Source organism: Coptis chinensis, chromosome 6 (genome assembly GCF_015680905.1).
Source record: "Coptis chinensis isolate HL-2020 chromosome 6, ASM1568090v1, whole genome shotgun sequence".
Classification (NCBI taxonomy): Eukaryota; Viridiplantae; Streptophyta; class Magnoliopsida; order Ranunculales; family Ranunculaceae; genus Coptis; species Coptis chinensis.
The window spans coordinates 25,748,247-25,774,184 of record NC_141461.1 but is presented as its reverse complement, the minus strand read 5'-3'; the positions used below and the strand labels follow the sequence as shown (position 1 = coordinate 25,774,184).

Genomic DNA, 25,938 nt, shown 5'->3' with positions numbered 1-25,938 from the left:
GAATAAATGGTACACGTAAAATTATACACATCCTAAGCTGGAAAATAATTCATTACGACTATGTTATAACTTATATAATTCTGACTTAAAAGATGATTGCTATGTATACAGGTTATTACCATCAATGGTATGTTCCCAGGTACCCTTATCAACACAACAACCAATGATAACATCCACGTGAACGTTTTCAATGGTCTAGATGAACCATTACTAATGACATGGTATGCAACTTTTTTTCCTGGTGTAATTTAATTTAGAATTTTAGATCACGTTATTTTTTGAATTTTCTCCATGTAAATAGGATAGCATGGTTGCACAGTTTCAAAGGCAATGACTTGCCTAACTAGAGTTAATAATTGGGATGTGATGCAGGAATGGCATACAACAAAGGCTAAATTCATGGCAAGATGGAGTATCGAGGGGACAAACCGTCCAATCCGGCCCGGTAAGAAGAACTGGACCTATGTGTTCCAAACCAAGGACCGGATAGGTAGCTTCTTCTACTTTCCCACACTGAATTTCCGTAGGCGTCATTTGGAGGTTTTGGGCCTTTAAGGGTCAACAACCGAAACGTCATCCTAGTACCCTTCAACAAGCCAGAAGCTGAATTTGATCTTCTCATTGGTGATTGGTATTCCTATGACTACAAGGTAATTTCTTACACTTTAACTCTTTCTTCTTTTAATCTTCTTGTTATTCTAACTTCTAAGAGTGTTAAGCATGCATCTGTTCAATGAAAACCAATGAACAAACCTGCGGAAATAACCGATGAAAGCGGATTTGGGCTAAATTTTATCTAATTTGTTGGGCTCAGACTTTATTGCACTACAACAAAAGGGGTCTGTTGCAACGCACTCTTTTGCCACGCCTAAAATTTGCTGCAACAAATCATCTTTTACAACACCGTGTGGCGTTGCTAAAGGTCATCCGTCTTAATAGAATTTTCATTTTGGGAAATACCTAGAAGCGGCGCCTTGGCGTTGCAAAAGTGTTTGCTTAAATTCACGATAAATAAGAAAAATAATTAAATTGAAAATGTTTATTGTTGGTAGCGAGTGTGGTGCTTTGCTATAGATTAAATATCTATTGCAACCCCTTTGTCGTCCACTTTGGTAATTCGAATAGACTATGTATATGACTTGTTGCGACGTTTTTGGTGTTGCCAATGGGCTTTGGTTTGGGCGGATGTATTCTTTTTGGTGCAAATATTTTTTGGCTTACAATTTTCATGTTCCCGCTCCAAATCATAACAGAATTAGAAATACTATCAAACAAAAACACATTAAAACCCTAGATTGCCGTCTCTCTCCATCACCGAAACTTCTTTCCTCCTTCTCCAAAACTCGTTCTCTTTCTCTCCACATCTTCAAGCTTATCTCTCCTCCACTGTTTTGAAAGATTAATCGGTAAGAACTCGTTCTCTTTCTCTCCACATCTTCAAAGCTTATCTCTCCTCCGCTGTTTTGAAAGATTAATCGGTAAGATTTGGTTTTTATGAATTTGTATGAAGTCTGTGATGAGAGTATTTTTTATAAGTTGGAATTACCGACTGAAATTTATGTTTATGATTATAATAAACTTCTTTGTTTTGAAGGACCTGGAATATCCGTAAGTTTGCATAGGCAATGAACCTTTTGGCGTGGTGATCTCTTACGCCCCCACCTCCAAGTTCATGGATTCATGGGAGTATTGTTGGAATAATTAGGAAGGGTATATTGTAGGATTTGAATTTAAAATGCAATTTTAAGCCCGACTAAAAGGAGCAACCATTCATCCTGCGGTTTAGATTCGACTTGGTCATTGATGCATTCAAAAAGTGAAACCTAGCTTTGAAGGCTCTTATGTGTCATATTTTTAGTAGACCCAACTGTTTCCACCAAACGAAACTTGGCCGTCTGTGCTCTTATGCGACATTATTAGTAGACCCAATTTGTTTTCAATTTGTCAATAAATATTTGTTTTATTTTTTGATTATTTTATTGTAGTTTTTACGTTTATAATCCGAAGGCTCACCGGTCTTAAAAGCTCATCACCTAATTATACAAAAAGAATTGAAAAGCTATTGAAGCTACAACAAAATCAAAAGCTTCGTTTTTGTTCCCCCCCTAGTTGAAATCGTTTTTTTTTTGTTCCCTGCCCTAGTTGAAATCGTTTTTTTTTTTTTTTTTCGTCTTGATTGATTGTTTTAGCTTTAAAGTGGGATTTTGGTATTCTTTGCAGTGATTTGTGGAGCCGGTAGAACGCTTTCGAATTGGGGTTTCTACGATTGGGTAAGATATATTGCTTTGCTTTATATTTTAACATAATGCCAATGAAAACTTTTATTTTTTTGCCCAACTAGCATCGACCCTTTGATTGTCAATTGTGTTTGATATGTACATGCGTTTGAAATTATCAAACACAGTTCTTTCCAATTTTGCCCCTTCATTTTCTTTTTCTGTATACTAGAAAGTAGAAACCTTTTCTTTGCAATGGAGGGTGAGAGCGGCTTCTTCATTACTACTTGTACTACCATTGTTGTTGTTGTTTTCAACAAGATGGTTTATTCTACCATGGAAACTCTTCTTCTTGACACTGTTAGGAACTCTCTTGTTTCTCTTCTTATGATGGTATACCTTTCAATCTCTCTCTATGTTTTTTCTTGTTTAATTTTATGATTCATTGATTAAATTGTCAGATTGTGTTCATATGTGATTGTTATGTAAGTGTTGAATCTGTAATGTAGTTACTTTAACTCTTAAACAAAATTTTAGATTATATAATTTTTTACTATGTTGATGAGATCTTGTTTTCAGTGAAAGAATGAGACTAGAATTTGGCTAACGTTGTGATGCTCGTATCAAATTTTTGGTTTTGTAGATTGTTCCAACTGTATTAGGATTTTATATAATGCATGTAAGTAACGATGTAAACCTGTCTAGTTTGTGCAAAGTTGATGAAGTTTAGTGATTTGAAAGCCAACAGTTAGTAACTTTTTCTTGTCTAGTTTATACCACATGAGACATATATAAAAACCAAAACCAATCACGCCCACCGGATGACCTAAAGATCGCGTGGTTACGCTTTTTAGGAACCGGAGAGGCATATGCATCTCTTTCCTTTAGATTGTTAGGTTTCTTTCAGTGGGTTTAAAATCCACTAAGGAACGCTATTACGGCTCTGTTTTTTGCTTTAAAGCGCTCCTTCCCTAATAAAGGCGTCATTGAAAAGGGGTAGTCGATTTGAGAAAATCGGTTGTTGAAACCTCGGATTGGTTCTCGATCGATAAAGTTGATGATTCCAACTACTGTCGGTCCCTTTTGTCGTGGGACATACACTAAAGCAGATCTTTTATCTATAAAAGAGCCGGTGCAATCCACTTCTTTGATAGGTGTCAAAGCCAATTTACGAGAGATGTGCTTTTTGAAAGTGTTCATTAGCGGTTCGGTGGAAGGAGCCATGTTTTCGTAGTCTTGGTAGTTTGAAGATTCATTCTTAGCGTAGTCCGAAGCGAGCCTTACAAAACGAAAGCATAGATCGTCTGGCGTATTTGGTAAAAGCAAGGATTACGGTGGGGCGAATCAAGCAACTTTATAGATGGATAGGATAGGAAAGAAGAACCACTGATAGCATTTGCAGCTGCTTCTTTCCATCGAAAGGGGTTGGACGGTACGGTTCTTCTTTCTGTTCTTATAGCCGTGGCAAGAGAGGTTGAATTCTTAAAGCCATGGAAAGGAGCTACAACGTGGAAGCCCCCTTGCAAGCTACGACTATGCAGCCGAAGAAAAGAAACAAGAAATCTCCGCCAAGCTCAGTATTCAATCCCTATCGAATTAGAGGAGATGCCAAGGCAAATGAATTAAAAAATGGGAAAGGAATGGCAAGAACTAAGGGAGGCAGTTAAAAGCCTTCTCTGAAGCGTAGTCGAGCCTCGCTGGCTCTCGTCTTCTTTTCCATTGTTGACATTTTCTACTTGACCTGTTTAGAAGGCTTTCCGATCTACGGTCCCTCGGGCGAAGGGTTAGGTAGGTAGTGCAGCCCTCCGACTTCGGCTATGTCTTTCGCGGCGGCTCATGAAGTTTAATGAAGCGGAAGCTTCGAAGAGCTTTCTCCGCCCGGCCGGCTTATGTAGTGGTCGGCCAACTAAAGCTTCGCTCCTGCCGTGGAAGGATCAGCAGAGTTGTGGTGTGGTCGAGCGACTAAGAGAGCTAGCGGACAATAAGCAAAAAAGAAGCGGTGTCGGGTTTTCTGCGGATGTTCCCATCCATAGAATAAAGAGACTTGATTGAAGCACCTTGGGCAATTGCCCTGTCCTGGCTTGCATCCGTTTGATTGCTTGACTCACACCTCAAATCTCCTCTTCCAACGAGTCTTCAATTCCGTGAAGCGAATAGATTTTTACCCCTTTGTATGGGATTCGTCGAGGAATGACCTTTCTGCAAAGGGATTTCCTAATTTGGCAAGAAAGGCACTATCTTTGAGATGGAAGAATAAACTTTTACTCAAAATGTCTTCCATGATATCCGAAGTACTCCCCCTATTTTGGGCTATCTCCGGTTGCATCCTCGGCGGCCCGGCCCAAAGTCGAGGCCAAAATTTGAGCATGAGGGAACTTCTATAACAAAGTGATGCCATTCGGTCGGGTTAAAGAACGCTGGTCGTCAAGCTTTCTATCGAAAAAGAGCTGTTCATTAGTGGATAAAAGCGAGAGTAGTCCCCGGTCATCGGTTAGTAGTTGAATAATCCTCTTGCTTAGCTGGAGTCGCGACTTAATGGACAATGATAGGCGGACCAAAGATTTCACATCGCAGCGATCTAAAAGCGTGCTTTAAGACCGGCCGTGTAATTCGAATCCGCTGGCTCGGATGAGTGGATACTTCATGTATCATAATTTTTCTTTATAACCGAGAGATAGGATACCTATGAATGAATGCAATTCTCTTTGGTCATCCGTCTCCGCAGATTTAGGAAATGCTTTTCGGGAAGGGTGCCCTCACCGGGTGAGAAATACGATCCACGCCACCCATGCTTCGCAGGTAGGCCTCCATGCTAAAATCTTTTAGTTTCAAAGCATAAGCCTTTACTCCACTTTTTTAGGAAAAGAGCTTTCACTACTTTTCTCTAAACTTGACTTTCACTCTTCACGCTGGCTTTGAATGAAAAGAAAGAATGTTTCACTTTCTATACCACCGGAGGCGTCGTCTGTCTTGTTTCGTTGCTATTTTTAACGTCAAAGGCAAAGTAAGACCAGAAGCTTATGCTTGGCCCGAGAAAAGGCCCTTGCTTAGGAGATCCTCTCTTTCTTGTTGGTTGAGCGATCTACGACCACCCTCTCCTTACCGATGAAATGAATCCCGGACCTTGGACTCTGCGATTTTATTCTTTTGTTGGGCTGCCTTTTTTTGTTGGTGCACTGTACGCATATGAGGAGATGCACTTGAGATAGGGAAGTTTGTGTGTAGGCTGGGATGGGATCGACATCGAGTGGGGGTTTCACTTTGCTTAGAATAGATTTCCTTGAGTCTCTTCTCCGCCAAAAACAGATTTAGGCGTAGGAGGCCCCTGCGTTTGAGATCTCATTCACAACCTTTTGGCACAAAAGATGTGAATCAATAGGATCTGTCTCTCCTCCGATTCGATTGGAGGTGTATTTGCTTCAAATCATTATATCTCATCCGGGCGAGGAGCAGCGGTCGGTAAATGATACTCTAAGATGGGAAGTCGGCTTATGGCCCACCTTTCCATCTCCGCCTTAGTAGAGTTCAACGTATTTTTTTTTCACCTACTCATTAGTTATCTTGTGATTCAAATACTAAATACACGAAAAGAACAAGAAATACCGAGGTTTTCAAAAATTTAAGTCCATGTGAAGGGTGATGGGGAGAATGCAATGTATGTATGACTGCGAAGTTTCATGTTCAGGTTAGGTCGGGGAGTTAGGGAGTGCATTGAGTAGATGAGCGAGCTAGAAATCAGGAACTTTACTAGGGTATCTAGCTTATGAAACCTCAAGAGTCAAGACCTGTCTCTTTTTATTTTTTCGCTGAATCCTCAATACTTGTACAGTACAACTTATGAAATTGATTTTTTTGGTTAAGCAATTTATACACTCTTTCATCAGGAAAGTGACTTCACCATTAGAATGGGATTCTGCTGAAATTCAGCATGATGAGATGATCATGACCATTTCATTTAACTTCAGTTTTCTCCCTCAAAGTACTGATCCCTGAACCCCAATTCCTTGTACCTTTGATCCCTTTCCTGATCCATAAAAGAAACTTGATGTCTGTAACTTCCAAAGAACTATAGTATTACCAAATACCAATCTATGAAGGTAAAATGTAACATGCAAGACTAAAGAATGTAACATGTAAGACAATTCTTCACGGTAGGGATCTTCGTGACAGCCTTTCATGTACAATAAAATACACACAACCTTATCTCCTATCAACTAAACAAAAGCATTTCACCTCTTGAAGTTCTAGATGGGTTGAATCTTTATTCTTTGTAAAAGGTTTAGAGTGATATATCTCCTGCATTACCACCTAAGTAGGAATGGAATACAGCCACTAACTTTTGAGCATTGGAAACCTTTTGTATGAAATCAATTTAATCTTTAAAAATTTTCTAAACTTAGGAATTTACTTGATCCGAGTTTCATTAGCGTTAAGAATAGAAGATCAATCTTGAGAGATTCCGATGACACGGAAAGCATTTAACCTATAACAAGGGTTGGTCGAATTCTGAAATTAGTCATGCCTTGGTTAAATAAAGGAAATCAAGTATATAAAGATCACAGGAATAGTAGCACATAACTAAAATCTTATCTTATGAACTTTTGGGACTATGCAATATGAGTTTGCAGGTGTGCATACAAGTGTTTATACTCCTAAAACATGGTAGTTTTTGTCTTTTTTTATTTTGGCTAATTTTCTTGATTCCTCGATCTTTGCATCTTAATGTAATAGAGTGACGGTAATGTAATAGAGTGTGTTTGAAAACTTGGTTCAGTCCTCAACTTAAGCACTTGCAACAAGGAAAATAGGTTGTTGTAAACTTCTTCGGGTAGCCTTTTCATGTTCTCTAGCTTGTATATTTTTTTAGATTAAAATTGAATTTTTGTTTGTTTGTAATGCAACTTTAGTAGTTTTGAACAATTGATAGCTATATTTTAGAATTGAGCTTTTGAACAATTGATAGCTATATTTAAGAAAGGTCTTTTTTTTTTTTGTAGTTGTAGATTAACTAAAGGCAAGGTCTGATATATTTCTCTAGTACACTACTAGAAAAAAGTCAATAGATAGCACTCAAAAAACGCTATGAAATCAATTCAATAGCATTTATGCAAACGCTATGAATCAACATGCTATCCTTTGTATAATAGCATTTGTGAATAAAACGCTATAAAATCAACAAAAACATTTAGTCATTAAATGGTACTAAGTTCCTAAAAGTTGAGGATATTGCATCCATAGAAAGAATTGGTTTTTTACGTTCTTTTCTGGCTTCTTTGACATCCTCTTTAGGAATTAGCTTCTTTGACATCCCTCTTTAGGAATTGGTTTTTCTTTGACATCCTCTTTAGGATTGGTTGAATTCTATCATAAGGCTTTCTAGTCAGTGTTTCCCTTTTCAGAGCAGCTACATATTTATCATTTGTGTCCTCTTTCCTCTGCAGCTCGCCAAGGTATTCTGCTAGCCTCTCTCGATTAACTTGCCCCATCATCTAATTCACAAGCCAATAAAACAAGTGAGGCTTCAATAATATAAGCTGATAAAAATTGAAGGGGGGTCAAAATATTGAAAGCAAGCCTAAGGAAAACAAAACCCAAGTTATATTCCAAAAATGTGTCTTCAAAGATAGGTGTCTTTATGCAAGGCCAAATAAATGTAATTTCGATATGAATTGTTCAACTTAATGCACACCTATATAAATGAAACCACAACAAATAAAAACTCACGGATCTTTGCTGGATGGTGATATTATATGACTAGCACCCAGTCATGGATGGGTTGAGCCTACTTAAGTGCAATGCAAGCGTGAAGCTCACTGCGTTGATATTATGAAACTTCATGGTTCTTTTCCTTTTTCTTAACCAAGTAAGATGAGATTGGGCAGACTCCTTACCTGCTATGTTAGATACACCATCTACTTTAAACATTCCAAGCAGCTTTAGCTTCTAAAATTAACGGAAGAAAACATTACATCACATAGACCTTTTAAGGAAGCTTATCTTTGGTCTCTCTAAAAATGGTTTATATGATACTCATCTACACATCGAAGACCCCGAGGAATCCCATAAGTTAAGTTAAAGCGATCGCTTGAAACCTCTTATATCTTCAAAATGAAATGTTGATATTGATGAAAGGTTTACCCTTGAGCCCAAACATTCATTAAGTGAGCAGTTACATATTAGAGGCTTCCATCATCAAAATCAATATTCCTATTTATTCACTGAGTTAAGAGGGTTTCATGTCTAGCTCCTTTCTAATTTCTAATGCAATGGAATTCATCTCTAATTGGTCTACAATACGATGTCAATTTACATGCCACTTACAAGTTAACAATAAAACAATTTAAATCAAACTAATACCATAGACCTATAAAGAAAAATGGTTGGGTATATTTTATTGGTGTAAAGGGTGAAATTAGATAGGAAGTGACTTTCCTAGCGTGAGAAAGGCCAAAAGAGACTTCGTCAATCGCCAAATCAAATTCTAGGGGAGTACAAAACAACTGTCTATATTGATCACTAGAATCAAGTCTTATAAACTCAAATTGAATAATCAAAAAAAAAATGATCGTTCTAAATACCGCCCACAACATCCGCGAGCAGCTTGATAAAGAAACTCAACATCCTAAGGAATCGGTAGCACATACTTGTTAGAAAATAGTCGACAAACCACTTATAATCAACATCGTCATGAAGAATATAACTCGATAACCCCAACAAAATTAAAAGGAATGAATCAAAGCGAGCCAATCTAAACTTATGAAAATGTATACATACTATATCGAGTTAAGTCCAACTCGTATTCCATGTACTTGGTGATAATAATGCAGAAGTCCGCGGAGACAAGAGCGTAGAATTTGGCAAGCTTACAAAGTTTTCTCAAGACAATATCTATTCCATCTCTTACAGGTCTATTAACTCTTAAGAGCACTAGCGGTTGAGTTGTTACATAAACTTCATTGGAAGTTAGCTATGATTGGAAAAAGGCTTAATAATCACATGATGCAGCAATCACCGTCCTAAACAAAAAGACATCACATAACACCATTGAATCACATTCTCAAAATAAAACATAATTTCGAATCAGACCATAGTTTAGGCTGTTGCAGCATTCGAATGTATCTTAGGAACACTTGCTTGTTCCTAATTTAGTCTTGTCGAGTCTTGTAAATTGCATTGAGATTGATTGACTCACTAATTCTTCTTTGCTAATGCTATTGTGTCGTCTTCATGTTGCATTTGCGTATTGCAGGTGGTGGGCATTAGGTACCACCGTATCATTATTTCTCTCCTCATTATTATTATTAATCTTTTCTAACCAAGTTTAACCCTAATAAATAAATTTAAGAAATAACTATCACATCCTAAGAACTTAATTTCATAAAGTGGATTTGTAAATGCATTGAAACTTTAGCAAATTTTGAAGCACAAAAAGTATAATATTCACGGTGAAATTGTTGGTCTTTACAAGGAAAGCCACCGAATCAAATTGAAGAATTCTACTCAAGGTTCAAACAATGAAAATTTTCATGGCCATTAAAGCTTTTTGAACATTCGAGGGCTGGTGGAGGCTTGTGGTAGCCTTTCTTTAGCGATATTACAAAACTAAGTTTCTAAACTTAAGAGAAAACTTATAATTAGTTGCATGATGTTTTGTCTCTTGAGACTTATTTGGATTGGTAGAATTTGGTTTTTTATTTGTTTTGCAGGCTTAATGAGCACTATATACAAGCCTTTTATGATATTATATACATTACATGGATTGAATGTTTGTTTCTTTTGTTTAGAGGAGTTTGTTTTACCTTGCCTAGATATGGTTTTATACTTGGATTAGTATGTTGTTTTGATTTCATTGTATCGGTTAAAAATGAACTAGTGCTTGGACCATTATAGTTTTGTCTCACTACAAGAATATATAGGTCTTGCTTATTCATAACAGACTTCGCTCCTCATGATTTTGCATTGCTATTATTTTTCTTTTGCGAAAAATGCACACTAGCCGATCACACACCGATTATAGGGTGTAAAACAGCGAGGACTATGTAAAAAGTATTCAATATCAATGTCATTATCGAGCATCTTTGTCCATTGAGCATTAGTTGAGCAGTTCAATAAACCAAATTTAGTAAATAAAAGACATTCAATAAGACCAAAAACATAAACCTACTAATTACGTATTACCAAATCTTAGGGTCATAAGTCGTAACTTGTCTAGTAGAGCGGGAGTACAACTAGTAAAGACAATGTAATACAACCTTGAAAGTTTATTAGTTGTTGGTAGCTAATTAAAGATAACGGCGTCTATAGGTTTTCTGTGGGCGTCACTTTCTCCTGTACAACATTGACAAAAGTGTTGTTATTTCTAACCACAAAATATCTCATTTACTAATGCAACATCATACTTAATTATACCAATAACAAAATTTTAACAATGAGATCCTTTAAAATATTTAGCATAGATAATTGATTTTATCGAAAAATATTAATATATTAAGTTATTAACATACAATGACTACATTAGACAATTATAGTGATAAAAGAATAAATCGAGTAAACTTTTTGTAACCAATTTAATTTGAAAAAAAGTAACAACTATGCTCTTTCTCGAGGAGATAAAGTACCTAAACTATAGGAAGATTAGGGTAAAGTTGAAAAAGTTAAAAGTGAGATGTCTTATATTGCGGTTTGTCTTTTCTTGAAGTGAATCTCAAAAGTACCTTTCATTAAGTGACTTTCACTTTAAGTTTAAGGGTTTGAAAGTTTATTAGTTGTTATATAAGTGAAAGTTTAAGTTCTCGAAACAAATCGATAAGTTGGTGTGGCATGTGTACTATTTTCGCGTTTATGATGTCAAAACTGATTGTACAATTATTATCTTGTAGTAGGAAACACGGAAATGGATAAGAGTTGGATACAATTGCCAAATAGGTTTTGGCCAGTATAAAAAGGAATTCGGGATTTTATTGATATTGCTTTCATTGGTCATGTAGCGGTCTTGAGATAAGGGACTAGGTGTCCATGCAAAGAGTGCAAAAATAGGAATTACAAGCACATCAATGAGGTAAATGATGATCTAGAGAGGTTAGGCATGGACAAGAAGTACACTCGTTGGGTGTTTCATGGAAGAATATGAGGAATTAAGTGATGATGATGATGATGGCGGCGATGATGATGGCAATGGTGTTCAAATGGTAAATTTTGATGGGTTAGATGACATGATTGAAGATTTACAAGCTTCAACACATGTTGATAATTTGGAGCCCTCACGTGGAACATGGGGAATCGGAGATGATGATGCATTGAATGCAACAGAAGGTCACAATGGAGGAAATGTAGATCCATATGATGACCTTTTGGGGAAGCACGCCAACCTTTGTATCCAGGTTGTAAGATTTCTAAGTTAGATTATCTTGTGAAATTGCTTCACTTAAAGATAATCAATGCTGGAGTAACAAATCGTTTACTATGATTCTCCAGTTGATTAAAATTGATTACTGAAGGTGAGACAACGCCAAAAGTCTCATTACAGGCTTAAGACATTAATCACGTAACTTGGGACTTGGTTATATCTCAATTCATGCATGTAAGAATGATTGCATGTTGTTTTGGAAAGAAAATGGCCGATCTTCAAAATTGTGTCTCGAATGTGGGAGCCAAGGTATAAAGTTTGTGAAGGCAAGACTAAAAAATACCACAAAAAGTGTTGCGTTACTTTCCACTTAAACCAAGGCTCAAGAGGTTGTTTATGTCGAGGGTTACTGCTGCAGATATGAGATGGCACAAAAGAAAAACATGATCCGGAGGAGAATGTACTTTCGAGGCACCCAATGATTCTCAAGCTTGGGGCGATTTTGATAAGGAACATGAGTGGTTTGCCAATGATCCTCGTAATGTTAAGCTTGGGTCTTGCACAACTGATGGATTTAACCCATTTGGCAATGAGTAGCCAATACGGTATGTGGCTGTAATGGTGATACCATATAATTTACCACCGTGGAAGTGTATGAAAAGAACCGTTCACCTTCATGGCGTTATTTATTCGGGACCTTCATCACCCGGGAATGATATCGATGTTTATTTGCGACCTTTGATTGATGAACTTAAAGAGTTGTGGAAAGATGGGGTAGAGACTTATAATGCGATGCAAAGAAAACATTTCGGGTTGCATCTTTGCGGTGTTATGGACTATAAATGATTTTCCGCATACGGTAATTTATCCGGTTTGGAGTACCAAGGGCAAACTAGCTTGCCCTAATTGTAATAAGGATACAGATTTCCATGTATTTGAAGAATGGACGAAAGTTATGTTATATGGCAAATCGCCGCTTTCTACCGTTAAGGCATGCTTGGAGAACTCGTGGCAAACAATTATTTGATGGAAATAGGAGAGCGGGGTTGCCACCTAAAGAGTTGTCTAGGGATGAATTTTGTTATCACAAGTGAACTATGTAGAACCCCTTCAGAAATTTGGAAAGCCTAAAAAAGCGTCGCACTTAGAGATGGAGTTGAACTGGACAAAGAAGAGCATATTTTTTGGAGTTACCGTATTGGGACACTCTTAAGCTGCGACACAACCTTGATGTTATGCATGTTGAGAGAAGAACATTTGTGACAATGTTGTGGGGACATTGCTTGACCTAGATAGCAAAACAAAAGATTCAGTAAAAGCTCGATTAGATTTGGGCGCAATTGGGTATAAGAAAAGAGTTGCATTTAATCCCAAGGAGGTGATAAGTTTGTAATGCCCCGGCATGTTACACATAATCATCTTGGAGAAAAAATCTTTTCTTGAGTGGGGTGAAGTCGGTGAAGTTTCGATGGCTATCGTCCCAACATTTCTCGATGTGCAAATGCTAAAGATGGTAAGATAAATGGGGAGTCATCATATTTGTCATGTGCTCTTTATCCTTGGTGGGAACTGCAGTCCTTGTCCATGTTGGGCTGCTGACGGCGGTCCGCTTTCAACCTCTGAGATGCTTTAAAAGTGGACATAGGGGGCTAGACAGTTAGCAGAATTCCGATGGATTTTCTCCTTGGGAGAGTTTTAATACTAAAACCCTTAGTCATTTGGACGAAAAAAGGTACTACACTATTTTATTTTTTAAGCGAATTCTTCTAGGAGGAAGACATATGTCTGCTTGGAGGCGCTTTTCTTTTTCGGTCTTGGCTTCGGCTTACTATTTTATCCTTTTTTTTTTTTTATAGGAGAGACTTTCTAGAGTCCCTCAAAGGAGCAAATCGGGCGGTTTACGGATCTGCCGTGTCCTTCAACCGCCCTTTTTTCTTGTTAGGCTTGTACTAATGAAAGTGGTAGTTCCTTCTCGCATCTCGTGAATGTCTATCCGCCTCTAGAGCTTGGCTAGACACCGGACTAGACTTAGCTCTGCTTGTGATGTACCTTGAATACCTAGGGAGCCCGTGATCCAAGCTCCATGGCTAGCTGTTTATAGGATTAGGGTACCGACATACTTGACATTTATTCCCCGGCCCATGTCAAGTATGTCGACGGGATGGGAATTCTACCGAAAAGGGGGACCGAAAGAATGAGTGGACGTTCATGTTCGCGGCTTACCTCTTTGGGCTAATCTATACCCCGACCTTGCCTCGAGAGAGCAAGTCTTACATTCGATACTCTCATCGAGAGAAACGGACTATCATGATTAAGATCGATTGGGCGGATCATGACATTCGGGGACCATTATGGAAGGGAGTAGGATACTCTGGGTGGAAAGAAAGATGGAGGCTTGCTGCCCGCGGGTGCCGGGTGCGACGGATCGTTCCAGGAAAGTGGTGATTCTTAGGTATTCAATCAAGAAGCAATAGAGGGAAGAGCCCAAGGGAGTCCCTATCTTACTTCTTCGACGGTGGAAGAATCCTTCTTAGTTGTTTTTCCTTTCCCAACTAAATAGTGATCGATATCATTCCCTTTGTCTACAAAGATTCTAGAACAATAGCAAGGCATATTTTAGATAATAGCTTCTTGCTCGAAAGGCTTATTCAAGAAAGATATGAGATCGGGACTTTCTTTGATAGCCATTCGTGCGGATTGGTCCTGATTCATTTAGCATCCAAGAAGTTTCTATTTTTGTGACTTCTACCCGCGAAGGCTTGGATCCTCGGCACCATCGGTAATTAAGATCGGAGTAGTTCGTGGAACTTGCTTTCCATCCGCCTTTTTTTGACTTCTATACAAGATTTTCCTCCCGTCGCACGAATGCTTTCTCCTCCTCGTGATGATCAATGAAAATATGGTGGAACTAGCGGATCGAGATCGGCGCAACATCGATAGAAGGGAAGATCATTTAATTTAGATAGATACTTGACTTCCTTCAGAGAAATACATTCCCTAGAAAATGACTCGACTCTCATGGTTCAAGCACGACTTCCTTCAGTGAGGACTTACCGACACCCATCGAACTTCGATCGACCGCCATTTAACTAATCCCGTGCCAAGTGGCTCAATAGACTCTCTTTACCTTCCCCCATCCTGACCCACTCCTCCTTCGGAATCCCCTTTATAACTAGACTCGTGCAATTTCTAATGTGGCTTCCTTCCTGAGATATCGCCCCATCGCTTCGAGATGGAGCCTAGCTTTAAAACCCTTCTATCCCCATTCCTAGCCACACCGCCCCTCGATGATCCCCAAAGCTACCGACCCGATAAGTTTCCCTTCATCAAACCCTCTAGTATCTTTCTACTTCCTAAAATGTAGCATCTTCCGCTCCCGGCGCATCCTGTTCACCAAGTTAGCTATTGGACTAAGGGATGGCTCATTGATAGTAGCTTGTCGGAATGACCGTATGTGCAGTCTCCGGCTTTGGGAGTAGCATTTGGATGTTTACGCGCGTTACTATATGAGAATCATATTTCCATGGTACCGCATGTGTATTGGTATACTTGAAATGGGAGCAGGTACTTTTTTGATCCTCTTTTCGAGGAACATAAGAAAATGCTCGATGGATTTCTTTGGATGAAATTCCGCCGAAAGGAAGACCGAATACAACCAAACGGCCGAAGTTCGAGTATCCTCGGGAAGCTACGAGTCATGTACTTCTATATATACTAAGCTAGTTTCAGTGTCTAGCAACTGTGAAGAGAGTAAAGCCTAGAGGCGTGGCGATTGCACCGGTTTAACTATTAGATCCTAGTTTTGAGCTATGTCATGCATCCCTAACGAATGATATTTCCTTAAAGAATGATCGATTGATTTTGATTGCCCGGCCGCCCTTCTAGACTGCATATGCTCGGACTTTCAGACATTACCGCGACCTTGTACCATCCCTTGTCCAAGTCATTGAGTGAGCTAGTTTCGGACTAGGCAATCGATGCATTCGCTTTTTTAGATTAGCTAATGATATTTACTATACAACCTGTCTTCACAAATTGTCATATGCATTCTCTTTTGTCGCAGATTTTTGTAGAAGGAACGCAAATGCTAGTAGTAGTTGTCTGCCCTCGATTTTGTTAAAGATATTATTGCTAGACATACTTAAGCTTAAGGGAGCTAGCAAGTTTATAACGCAAAACTTTGATGGCCACTTTCTTTGTCCCATCCCTTAAGACCCTTGGTAGACTTTTCCCAAAGCTACGACCCGATAAGTTTCCCTTCATCAAACCCTCTAGTATCCTTTTGAGAGTTCTTTATAAGTGATTAAAGGGAAGTTGAATTTCGGCCCGCCCCCGACATGCTAAACAACTCATCTTTCTTGGTGGAAATTATTCCTTTGATGTATCGATGTCCAATCCAACAAAATATGGTAAATTAATAGTAATAGCTGCCTATTCTTTGGAAGTAATATCTCAAGTGTCTAATGGTTGAATACTATGTATCTTTGGTCTTACGTACAATTTAAGGAAGAATGATCTAGGAAAATGCACTTTTATCCACTCACGGGAAAAAATCTACGGATTTACCTACTATGCCTTGCTCTTTTTTGAGAATATGTCTAAGTTATTGTGATTTTTTTAAGTTCAGTACAAACAAACCTCGCCGAGAATGCTTGATACATGACGCATACGGAACCACAGGCGCCCGGTGGCTTGATCAGCTTTTTTTTGCATTTTGTCATCATCACTTACCATAATTTACTGAGGGTATCAAGCATTGCTCTTTAATTAAATGTAATGCATTGTTTTGTGGACCATATTATATTCAACTTGGGTTTACGCCAAGAGATATTGCAAAGTGGGTATAGTAGCTCCATTATGTGATCTTTTTTTTTGTTTCTAGCGATATATATATCCAAAAGTAGTACTTGCAGCTGCTTTGGAAGGAAGCAACAACAAAGTACAATTGATAATGTATGTCTCCACAGGCATGTCCTATATCCGATGGGACCCTAGTTTGACCACATAAAAATATTTCCCATGCATTGATTACTTGCATTTTTGCTTCAATTTTATTTTAATTTGGATAATTATACTTACTAATGTCTCTTTTCTTTTCCAATTTGTTGTTTGTATCAGATTGGTTGGCGGTATATTGATAAAGAAAACTTGGGTGGATGTTGTTCGAATCGGCAAATTATGGGAATTTGGCCAAAATCTTATTTTTTTGAAGAACTAATATTATTTAGTTGATAGCTTTGAAGATTTTGTAATTCAGTATATTCGAAGAGACTAATTGTATGGATGCTCAAATAATGATTTTGGATGATCTTAATTAATGAAATATATTTTGCTATAATTTATTGTGAATGAATACATTTGATCGGTGTTTTTAGTTTAATCATAAATTGTATTGGGCAGGTTTATATAAATTGAAATGATTCAAAATAATACGTAATACCTATTATATATATGAGTAAACCCATTTGCAACGCCGAGCTCGTAAAAGAATTAGGGTGTTGTAAATGTGTTTAAACAATTACCAACACATACATTTGGTGCGGCTAAAACCACTAGCAGGGTAGCTAAAAACACACTTTGCAAACGCCTTTGCGCATGACTAATGGTTTAAACCTTTTGCGACAAAAAGACCTAGGGGCAGACTAAAAACACACTTTGGCAAGCTTTGCTTTGGCGCAAGCGACTAATGGTTTAAACCTTTTGTGAAAAAAAACACGTAGCTAATGCTTTGCTTCTTTTTTGATGATGCGGGGTGCAACTAAAAGTAACCCTTTTGCAACGCTTAGCGGTGCAAACTAAAAAGAACATTTTGCAACGCCAATCGCTGCAAATAGTTTAAATATTTTAAAAATCATTTTAGTTTGGCAAAATACTTTAGCAACGCTAATAAAGTAATAGCAATGGGACAAGGCGTTGCAATAACTTTCAAGCTTTTGCGACGCCAATTGTTGCGTCTTCATTTAGCTTTTGTGACCCAATTTTTTGCAGCGCCTTTGTGACGCCCACATTGGCGTTGCCATTGATCATTGTCAGCGCTTTTTCGTACTTATAGCGACACCAGATGGCGTTGCAATTGAGCCTTTCTGTTGTAGTGTTGTTACGACCCACCCACCCAACTAAACCAAGGCATGAGCAATTCTCATCAAAACCGTTACCTTAACTCCCTCATTAGTGTGATCTCATTTTTACTGCAAAAAATATTGTTAATGTACACTTTCATGTATGAATTTGATTTTAATGTGAACTTGGTAAAATTTAACTCGAATTTTTGTTTATACTATTTTACCAGGATTTGAGAGGACGTTTACCCGCCAAGTCTGATTATGATGAGCTCTACCCTACTGCCCTCCTTATGAACGGAAAATGAGCTGAAGACTTGGACAAATTTAATGATCGGCACGAGTCGTTTAACGTTACACAAGGTCATATATAATTTTCACCATCAGTTCAATATCAATTGCCTCTTAGACTCCCCAAAATACTTGATCAATTTGCTCATTTTGATGGATTTGATTTTGTCACATAGGAAAAATGTACCGATTGAGAATATCGAATGTGGGTACCTCGATGAGTTTCAATTTCAGAATTCAGGACCATCATATGGTGTTGGTTGAAACTGAGTGATCTTACACTAATCAGATCACTTTGGACTCCTTAGATGTACATATTGGCCAGTCTTATTCCGTTCTTGTCACAGCCAGTCAACTCGACACTATGGACTACTTTATGGCAGCAAATCCAACACAATCAAATAGTAGTATCATTGGCGTATTAGGAGTGCTACATTATGCCAATTCTACAACCCCCGCTTCACGGGCCATTTGCGGTTGGACCCAATCCAATGGATCGATAGTTTTCAATAAAATCAAGCTAGATCAATCGGGTGAGACATTTTATGTACCTTACTTGATCATAGCTTTTTACACTCTTTTCTATAAGCATTCACGTAGTTTGCATTGTTCAATTTCGATTGGTCGTGTCGAGATTTTATATATTAGAATAACACTACATCGTTCAAATGTTTTGTAATTGCCGAATGGAACATTCCATTTCTCATTTGCTATTGACGCCATAAATTTCCTTCCTTTATTCTTGCAGTTATTCGTGGTGCAAAAGATAGAAAAGAGTATGCAATCTTTAGTACAGACATAGAGCTTTATTCTTCTCGCCTCTCTCACATCCGCAGTTCAATTTGAAAGGTTTGATCCCCGGACAATTTCTTGGGAGAGTGTTCCTAGTATGAAGACAAAGGGGGAGGCCATTCCGTGGCTGCTTTTAATGAAAAGATGTAAGTTCCTTAATTAGATAAATATGTTAAGTATTGGTTTGCATGTCCTCTTTGTTATAGTTATATTATGACCTTGGTTTGCAGTTGTGCACAATGGCGTAATTTCAGCTGTCGAACAATTGTAATTCAGCATAGTGTATCTTGGGGATTGTATTGATTAAAGTCCAAATATCGAGTGAACATGGCTATGATATTGTGTGCTTGTTATGTTTACAAGTATTTAAATGCACACATTTACAATATTTTCATAGGCTTTAATTGCCTAGGGACCATATAATATATACAGGAATCGACAAAGATATGATGAACAATTTGCACCGCAGATATGCTTTTGGGGGTTTTGACGAACTAGAAATGTTTGAGAGGTCGAGGTATTGGATCCTCGCTTTGGCTCTTGGACGAGATGGTGATTCGATGCATCAACCAAGGGTATCTGGCTTTGGAGCGGTTGTGATCGGTGAATCAATTTATGTAATTGGAGGGTATAGTCGTTCAAACTTTATTGACACTGTAAGTTAGAGCCATCAATTTCTTTTTTAAAACCTGTCTATCTGCCAAGCATCATCACAACCAGATCAATTTCTTGTCAGATGTTCTAGTGATGTTGGCTTACTTATCTCAACCAAATCAAAGGTACCGTTGTACCATTTATTTCAGTCTTTCATAACTATTAAAGTCTAAGGAGCATGCTTTTCATGTTTTTATGGTGCTCAGAGTTTGCTGCTCTGTTATTCATCTTTTATCCTTTAGTACGAACACAAAATGCACCTTCAAATGCTTTTAGAATTAAATAATTTACCACCCAAAGCGTATACCAATCATAAAATAGTGTTACTCAAAGCATGGAGATGTTTACTAGCACATGATATTGTTCTCGATTGGCATTGCCTAAAGTAAATTCTTGTGATTATTGTTTTTTAATTGCAGGGTTCTCAATTTTAAAATGGAGTAGGAGGTGTACACAAAGGAGGAGATTGACTGGAGCTACATCGAATATCTATGAATCTAGTGTGACACTTGATTTCAGTTTAACTTAAGGAGTTTTCTTTCTTATGTGCAAATAAATTAAATTCTATGTGTTTCTCTAGGAATGCAACTGAAGTCGCTGGTGACAATGCAGTCTTGTCCATAATGCCACAACCAATGGCTGAGAGTCAGAGGTAATCTCTGGGATTTACATAAACAGTTAGAAGATAGACTTCTTTATTTGAGATGCATAAAGTTTTCTCCCGTAAGCACTAGTTAGTTAGTAGTCAACGTCCAAAGTTTGGTTAAATCTATGATCTCGTATATTGTTTTGTGACTCTTGTTTTTATGTAGGGTACTTATAATTTTCTGAGATGGTCTTATTGTATTATGGGGACTTGAAGAAAGTAAGGGAATTCTTCTTATGGGTGGAAACATGCTGTCATAATCGAATGAAACAAATAAAGTTACTTCTTCATGTTGGGCATGCCCCTTTGGAAGTAAAGTCGTTGCTGGATATAGTAATGGAGAAGTATACCTTTGAAGTGTGCCACCACTTTCAAATCCAGGTGCAATAATATCAACAAATAGGGAACTAACTTCGCCGCAAAATGTCCCTCTGTGTAAACTTTACTATTTTACTTGGTTGGCGGGGCGGGGTGTTTAGAACATCTATGTTGTTCTTCATTACTTTTCGTTGTGGATGAATAGAAAGAATTTAATTGTTAGATCAAGTTATTGATGAATGGAAGAATTTAATTGATACATTGTAGACTGAAAAAAGGTGTGGCCCCACATATAAAAGGGCCAGAAAAACCATTTTTTTAATAAATGAGAAATAATTAGTAACGGATAGAAAATCGTTAGGAATGTAAATAATTAGTAACGGATAAATAACCGTTAGTAATGGAAAATTAGTAACGGTTAGTAAATGTCAGAAACGAAAAATACCAACACTTTATCAGTTGCAAACAAACGTTGGGTGAAATTAATAAACGTTGGAAATGAATTGTACCGGTTTTTATATGTCACTGAAATTAATTTCAATAACGTATATTATCCGTGACTAATTTTAGTAACGAAAAATAAACGTGACTAATATCCGTTACTGTCGATTGTCACGCTTTTGTGTCAACACAAGATAACCGTTACTAATATTTTTAGTGACGGATGCATATTCGTTAGAAATTAGTCCATATGGTGTAGTGCTTTCTATCATATTTGTGTTTCATGTCTGCCTGATATTTTATTAGACATTGTAAAGATTCTTCTCGAGTTTTATCAATTGAGTCTGCCACCAAAGTTAGAGCATCATTGTTTCCAGTTTGTACTGCTTCTGTCCTTGTAGTTGGTGCAATTAATTCTGTCGGGAGGATATCATCCATGCCATAAGCTAGGTTGAAAGGGAAAAGATTGGTAGAATACTTTGGAGTGGTGTGATAAGCCCAAAGCACTGCTGGCAACTCTTTAACCCAATTTCCTTTTGCTTCATGAACCTTTTTCTTCAAAGTCGAGAGAATCATCTTATTGGTTGCTTCTGCTTGTCCATTTGCTTGTGGATAATATGGTGCGGAGAAATTATGCTGAATTTTTAGTGAGGCGCAAAATTTGTGAATTTCTTCCACATCAAATTGTTTACCGTTGTCAGAGACGATGTTAGATGGAATTCCAAAGTGACAAACGATGTCTTTCCATAAGAAATGCCGTACATCTGTTGCTGAGATGTTGACAAGCAGTTGAGCTTCTACCCATTTAGTAAAATAATTAGTCACAACCAATAAGAATCGTACACTTCCAGGAGCCTTTGGTAGGGGTCCCACAATATCCAAGTCCCATTTTGCAAAAGGCCAAGGGCCTAGAATTGGGTGGAATTCTGTTGCTGGAAGTTTGCCCATATTTGCATGTTTTTGACATGGTATGCATTTTTGGGCGAATTCCACTGAGTGTCTTTGCATGCTAGGCCACCAGTATCCTTGAGTCATGGCTTTATCTACAAGACTACGTCCTCCAGAATGGTTTCCACAAAGTCCGGAGTGTATCTCTTTGAGAACTAGATGACCTTGATATTTGGAAAGACATCTGAGAAGAGGACTGAAAGTGTTTGCCTTCCTATAAAGTAGGAGTTTGTCTTTAGAATTTGGAATTATGACAAATTTCCAGGCATCTCTCTTAATTTTGTAGGAAAGTGACGAATCCTCAAGTAGAGTTTCATGTTGTAGAAATTCTAAATAAGTAGGTCTCCAATCATCTGGTGAAAAATCACCGTCGATAGATTGGAAATCCAAATGTGGTACTTCTGGAGAATTATCTGCTTCATGGGACTCATCTTCCATATCAACATTGCTTTGGTTAGCATCCTGTGTGAGTGGAGAATCACTCTCAACACGATGATTGGCCAAATCTTGATGGTTGGCTAAATCTTCTTAAGCTGCTTCCTCTGAGTGAGATTCTGAACTTGTGCCAGCCGATTGAGCTAGCTATTCTCTCTTTATTTTCCTTGTTGTTACGACATTTACTTGCTCGAACTCGAAATTCCGAGATGTCATCTAGAAATAGCATAGATGAGCAATATATAAGTTTTGAACATGTTCTTCTATAACAGTTATGCTTGGAAAAGGTTAGAAATCAATATAGATTTTTCTTTCATTGTTAACATCAACTGCGACAGAGAGATAGGCTAAGGCATCGGCGTTGACGATTATCATTCGCGAGTTAACCGTGGAACTGCAATGGATTTGAAATGAATGGATAGTTCATGCATTTTTTGGACATATGCAGCCATCCTATCATTCCGAGCAACAAAAGATCCGCCAAATTGATTCGCAACAAGCTTTGAGTAAGTGAATAACTCGATCTTTGTCGCCCCCAGGTTAAGTGTTGTTTGCATTGCATAAAGAACCGCTTCATATTCAGCTTCATTGTTTGATGCGCAAAATACGAGGCGAACATATTTTTCAATTTTCTCGCCATCAGGTCGGATCAAAACACAACCAAGGCCTGAACTTGATTTGTTCTTGGAATCGTCCATGTGTAGAATCCATAAAGAAGGTTCGGCACTTATGGATGGATCGGCCGATCCTTGTTGTGGATTAGGAGGAGGTTCTTCAAACTGCTCTTCCATGGTCGGTATGTTATCGACAGGAAAATCGGCCATAAGTGATGCCATTGCGTGGCCTTTCTCAGATGATCGGGCTTTGTAGATAATTTCGTAGGTACTCAAATATGTTTCCCATTATGCTAATCGGTTCGAATCAGCATTTCAAAGAACTTTTCTCAAGTTGTATTCAGTGTAGACATTGATAATACGCCCTTGGAAATAAGGCTTCAATCTTCGTGCACTATAGACAAGTGAGAGAGCTATTTTCTCAATCTGTGAATACCTTGCTTCTGGAGCTGTAAGGGTCTTACTTATGAAGAAAATTGGTTGTTCATTTTCATCATCAATGAATGAGGCGGCACTCGCCTATTTCGATCTTTGCCAAATAGATGCCAATTGTTTGTCGGTGGTCGGACTAGCAAGAATTGGCGGTATTACTAGGTATTCTTTCATTTTCTAAAAAGCTACGTCACACTCATCTGTCCATTGTGGGGATCCCTTAATGGCTTGAAAAAAGGGGTGGAGCCGATCTGAATATTTTGAGATAAATCTACCCAAAGCGGCTATCCTACCCGTAAGTTGTTGGATTTGCTTCTTGGTTTTTGGCGAGGGCACTTCGGTAATTGCACATATTTGATCAGGATTAGCTTCAATGCCTCGTTTGGTCATAAGATATCCAAGAAATTTACCCAATGCTAAACTAAATGCGCATTTTGATGGATTTAGACGTATTCGAATATGCACCAGGCGATCAATTTTTTTTTGCAAGTGATGAAGGTGTGAAGACTCTTCATGCGACTTGATGACCATATCGTCAATATAAGCTTCCATAAACTTGCCTAAGAAGTCTGAAAATGATGTATTTATGAATTTTTGATATGTTGCCTGTGTATTTTTTAGACCGAAAGACATTACCTTATACAAAATAAGCCTTGGTCTGTTATGAAAGTTGTAAGTTCTTGTTCATCTTTGGCTAATGCAATTTGATAAAATCCCATTGAAGCATCCATAAAAGAAATTTGTTTAAACCTTGAAATGGCATCAACCATTTCAGAAATACGAGGCAAGGGATACGGGTGAATAAGACATTTTTTATTGACATCAGTAAAATCAACATAGATTCTAAATTTCCTATTTTTCTTAGGGACTGCTACTACATTGGATATCCATTTCGGATATAGTACATGCCTAATAATATTAACACTTAGAAGTTTGTCGATCTCTTCTTTCACTTTGAGCTTTCGATCGGGAGCCATTCGACGAGGCTTCTGACGCACTGGCTTTTGTGTTTTGTCGATATCTAGCCTGTGACATGGAAATGAAGGATCAATTCCAGGCATTTGTTCAACCGTCCACGCAAACATTGTGCAATTTTTCTTCAAAAGCTCAATGAGTTCATCCTGTTCCTTCTTGGAAATTTCCGCAGAAATAAAAGTGGTTTCTTCTTCCTTGTTCTCGATCTGTACTTCGAGGAGCCTGTCGATGGTCGGGGGGCCACCTAAACGCTGCTCCATAGTGTTTACCAGGTCAATGGAATTCTGTAATTGCTATTTTACCCCATCAACATTTAGGATGGTGTTGCCCTTGACTTCCGAATCTTTATAATCATCGAGTACAGACTCATGGCATTTCAAAGCTGCTATCTGATTACTTCAAACTTTGCATACCATACCATCACACCAGAACTTGATAGCCTGATGGAAAGTAGAAACGACATCTCCCATTGAGTGGATTCAATCTCTTCCCAGAATGACATTGTAGGAAGAGTTATAATCCATGAGAAGAAAATCAATTGTAACTTCCTTGTTCATTAATGTCACCGGAATAGAGCATCTACCAATTAATTTTGCTGCTGTCCCATCGAAGCCAATAATAGGATTTGGATCGGGAACTATCATTTTCTCGGGGAGATTGAGTCCTTTGTAACAACACTTGTAGATCACACTTGCCGAACTACCTGTATTGATCATGATTTTCTGCACATGATGAATTCCAACAAAAGCTTGTATTACAACAGCATCATAATGAGGATGGTGCACTCCTATCAGATCATTGTCAGTCCAACTGAGAGGTCCTTCCTCATAAGTCTCAGTACCCATACCATGGAGAAAATCGTATCCACTATAAACATAGTGGTGGCTGAGATCAGTGATTTTAGAGTGATTGAAATTCTTGCGCTGGGTGTTAGACATTGAATCAACTCTGGCATGGCCGATTTTGATTACATTGTGTGCGGTTACGACTAAAGCTTGTTTTGTTTTACCCAGCACGTAATCCTGGAGCATACCCTTTTCGATCAAACCTTGGATTCTACCCCTTAGAGATCGGCATTATTCAGTTTCATGACCAAAATCATCGTGGAATTTGCACCACAGTGATTTGTCACGTGTAGCCTTGGTATCTTCGGAGAGAGGAAAAGGTGGAGATAAGATATTCTTTCCCTTAATCTTCTTATAGATAACAACATACTTCTCGTTGAGGGTGGTAAGCTTTAACTCGGGAAGTTTCTTTTGTTCTTTGTCGTTCCATTGTTATAGCCTACCATCACTCTTGGACTTTTGATCGGTTGTTTGTTGAAACTTCGGTTTTTGACTTTGTTCCTACAGCTTACTTATTTGATCATTATCTCTGTGAACTCGTGCTGATGCATCATATTCAACTTGAATAAATTGTTGAGTTCGAGCAAAAAGTTCATAACGAGTTGTTGGGACGTCTTTTACTATAGTGTTGTAAACGTCGTCCCTATCATAATTAATGCCTTCCTTGAAAGCATAAATGATAAGAATATCAGATGCATCTGGAATTTCAAGAGCCGCTTTCCAAAATCTCGTAACAAACTTACTGAGCTTTTCGTTCATTTGTTGTTTAATATTGAATATAGAATTAATATTTTTCGATTCTTTCTAGTTGTGACAAAAATGCTCAGCAAACTTGTAAGCAAGATCAGTAAAATTGTGGATGGATCTTTCTGGAAGCATGTTAAACTATCTCATCGACTCAATTCCAATGAGTGTGGACGGGAATA

The 25,938-nt window shown here is 38.0% G+C and overlaps 1 protein-coding gene and 2 long non-coding RNA genes across 3 annotated transcripts; 2 read left to right on the top strand and 1 right to left on the bottom strand.

The window, feature by feature from the left end:
• Positions 1-555: 555 nt before the first annotated feature.
• LOC147492333 (uncharacterized) lies at positions 556-18,289 on the top strand. Its single transcript, XR_015197466.1, has 3 exons — positions 556-650; positions 17,852-17,984; positions 18,089-18,289. It is a non-coding gene; the product is annotated as an uncharacterized LOC147492333 (long non-coding RNA).
• LOC147492334 (uncharacterized) lies at positions 16,464-16,900 on the top strand. Its single transcript, XR_015199838.1, has 2 exons — positions 16,464-16,515; positions 16,681-16,900. It is a non-coding gene; the product is annotated as an uncharacterized LOC147492334 (long non-coding RNA).
• Positions 18,290-22,517: 4,228 nt separating the features above from the next.
• On the bottom strand, positions 22,518-22,982 carry LOC147492332 (uncharacterized). The gene has a single exon (XM_086567475.1). It carries the CDS (start codon positions 22,980-22,982, stop codon positions 22,518-22,520), a length of 465 nt encoding a protein of 154 aa, XP_086423601.1.
• Positions 22,983-25,938: the final 2,956 nt, after the last annotated feature.

Bases quoted from the DNA above. Each gene is read 5' to 3' on its own strand.
- LOC147492332 (XM_086567475.1), bottom strand. From the start codon at position 22,982: ATGGCATCACTTATGGCCGATTTTCCTGTCGATAACATACCGACCATG.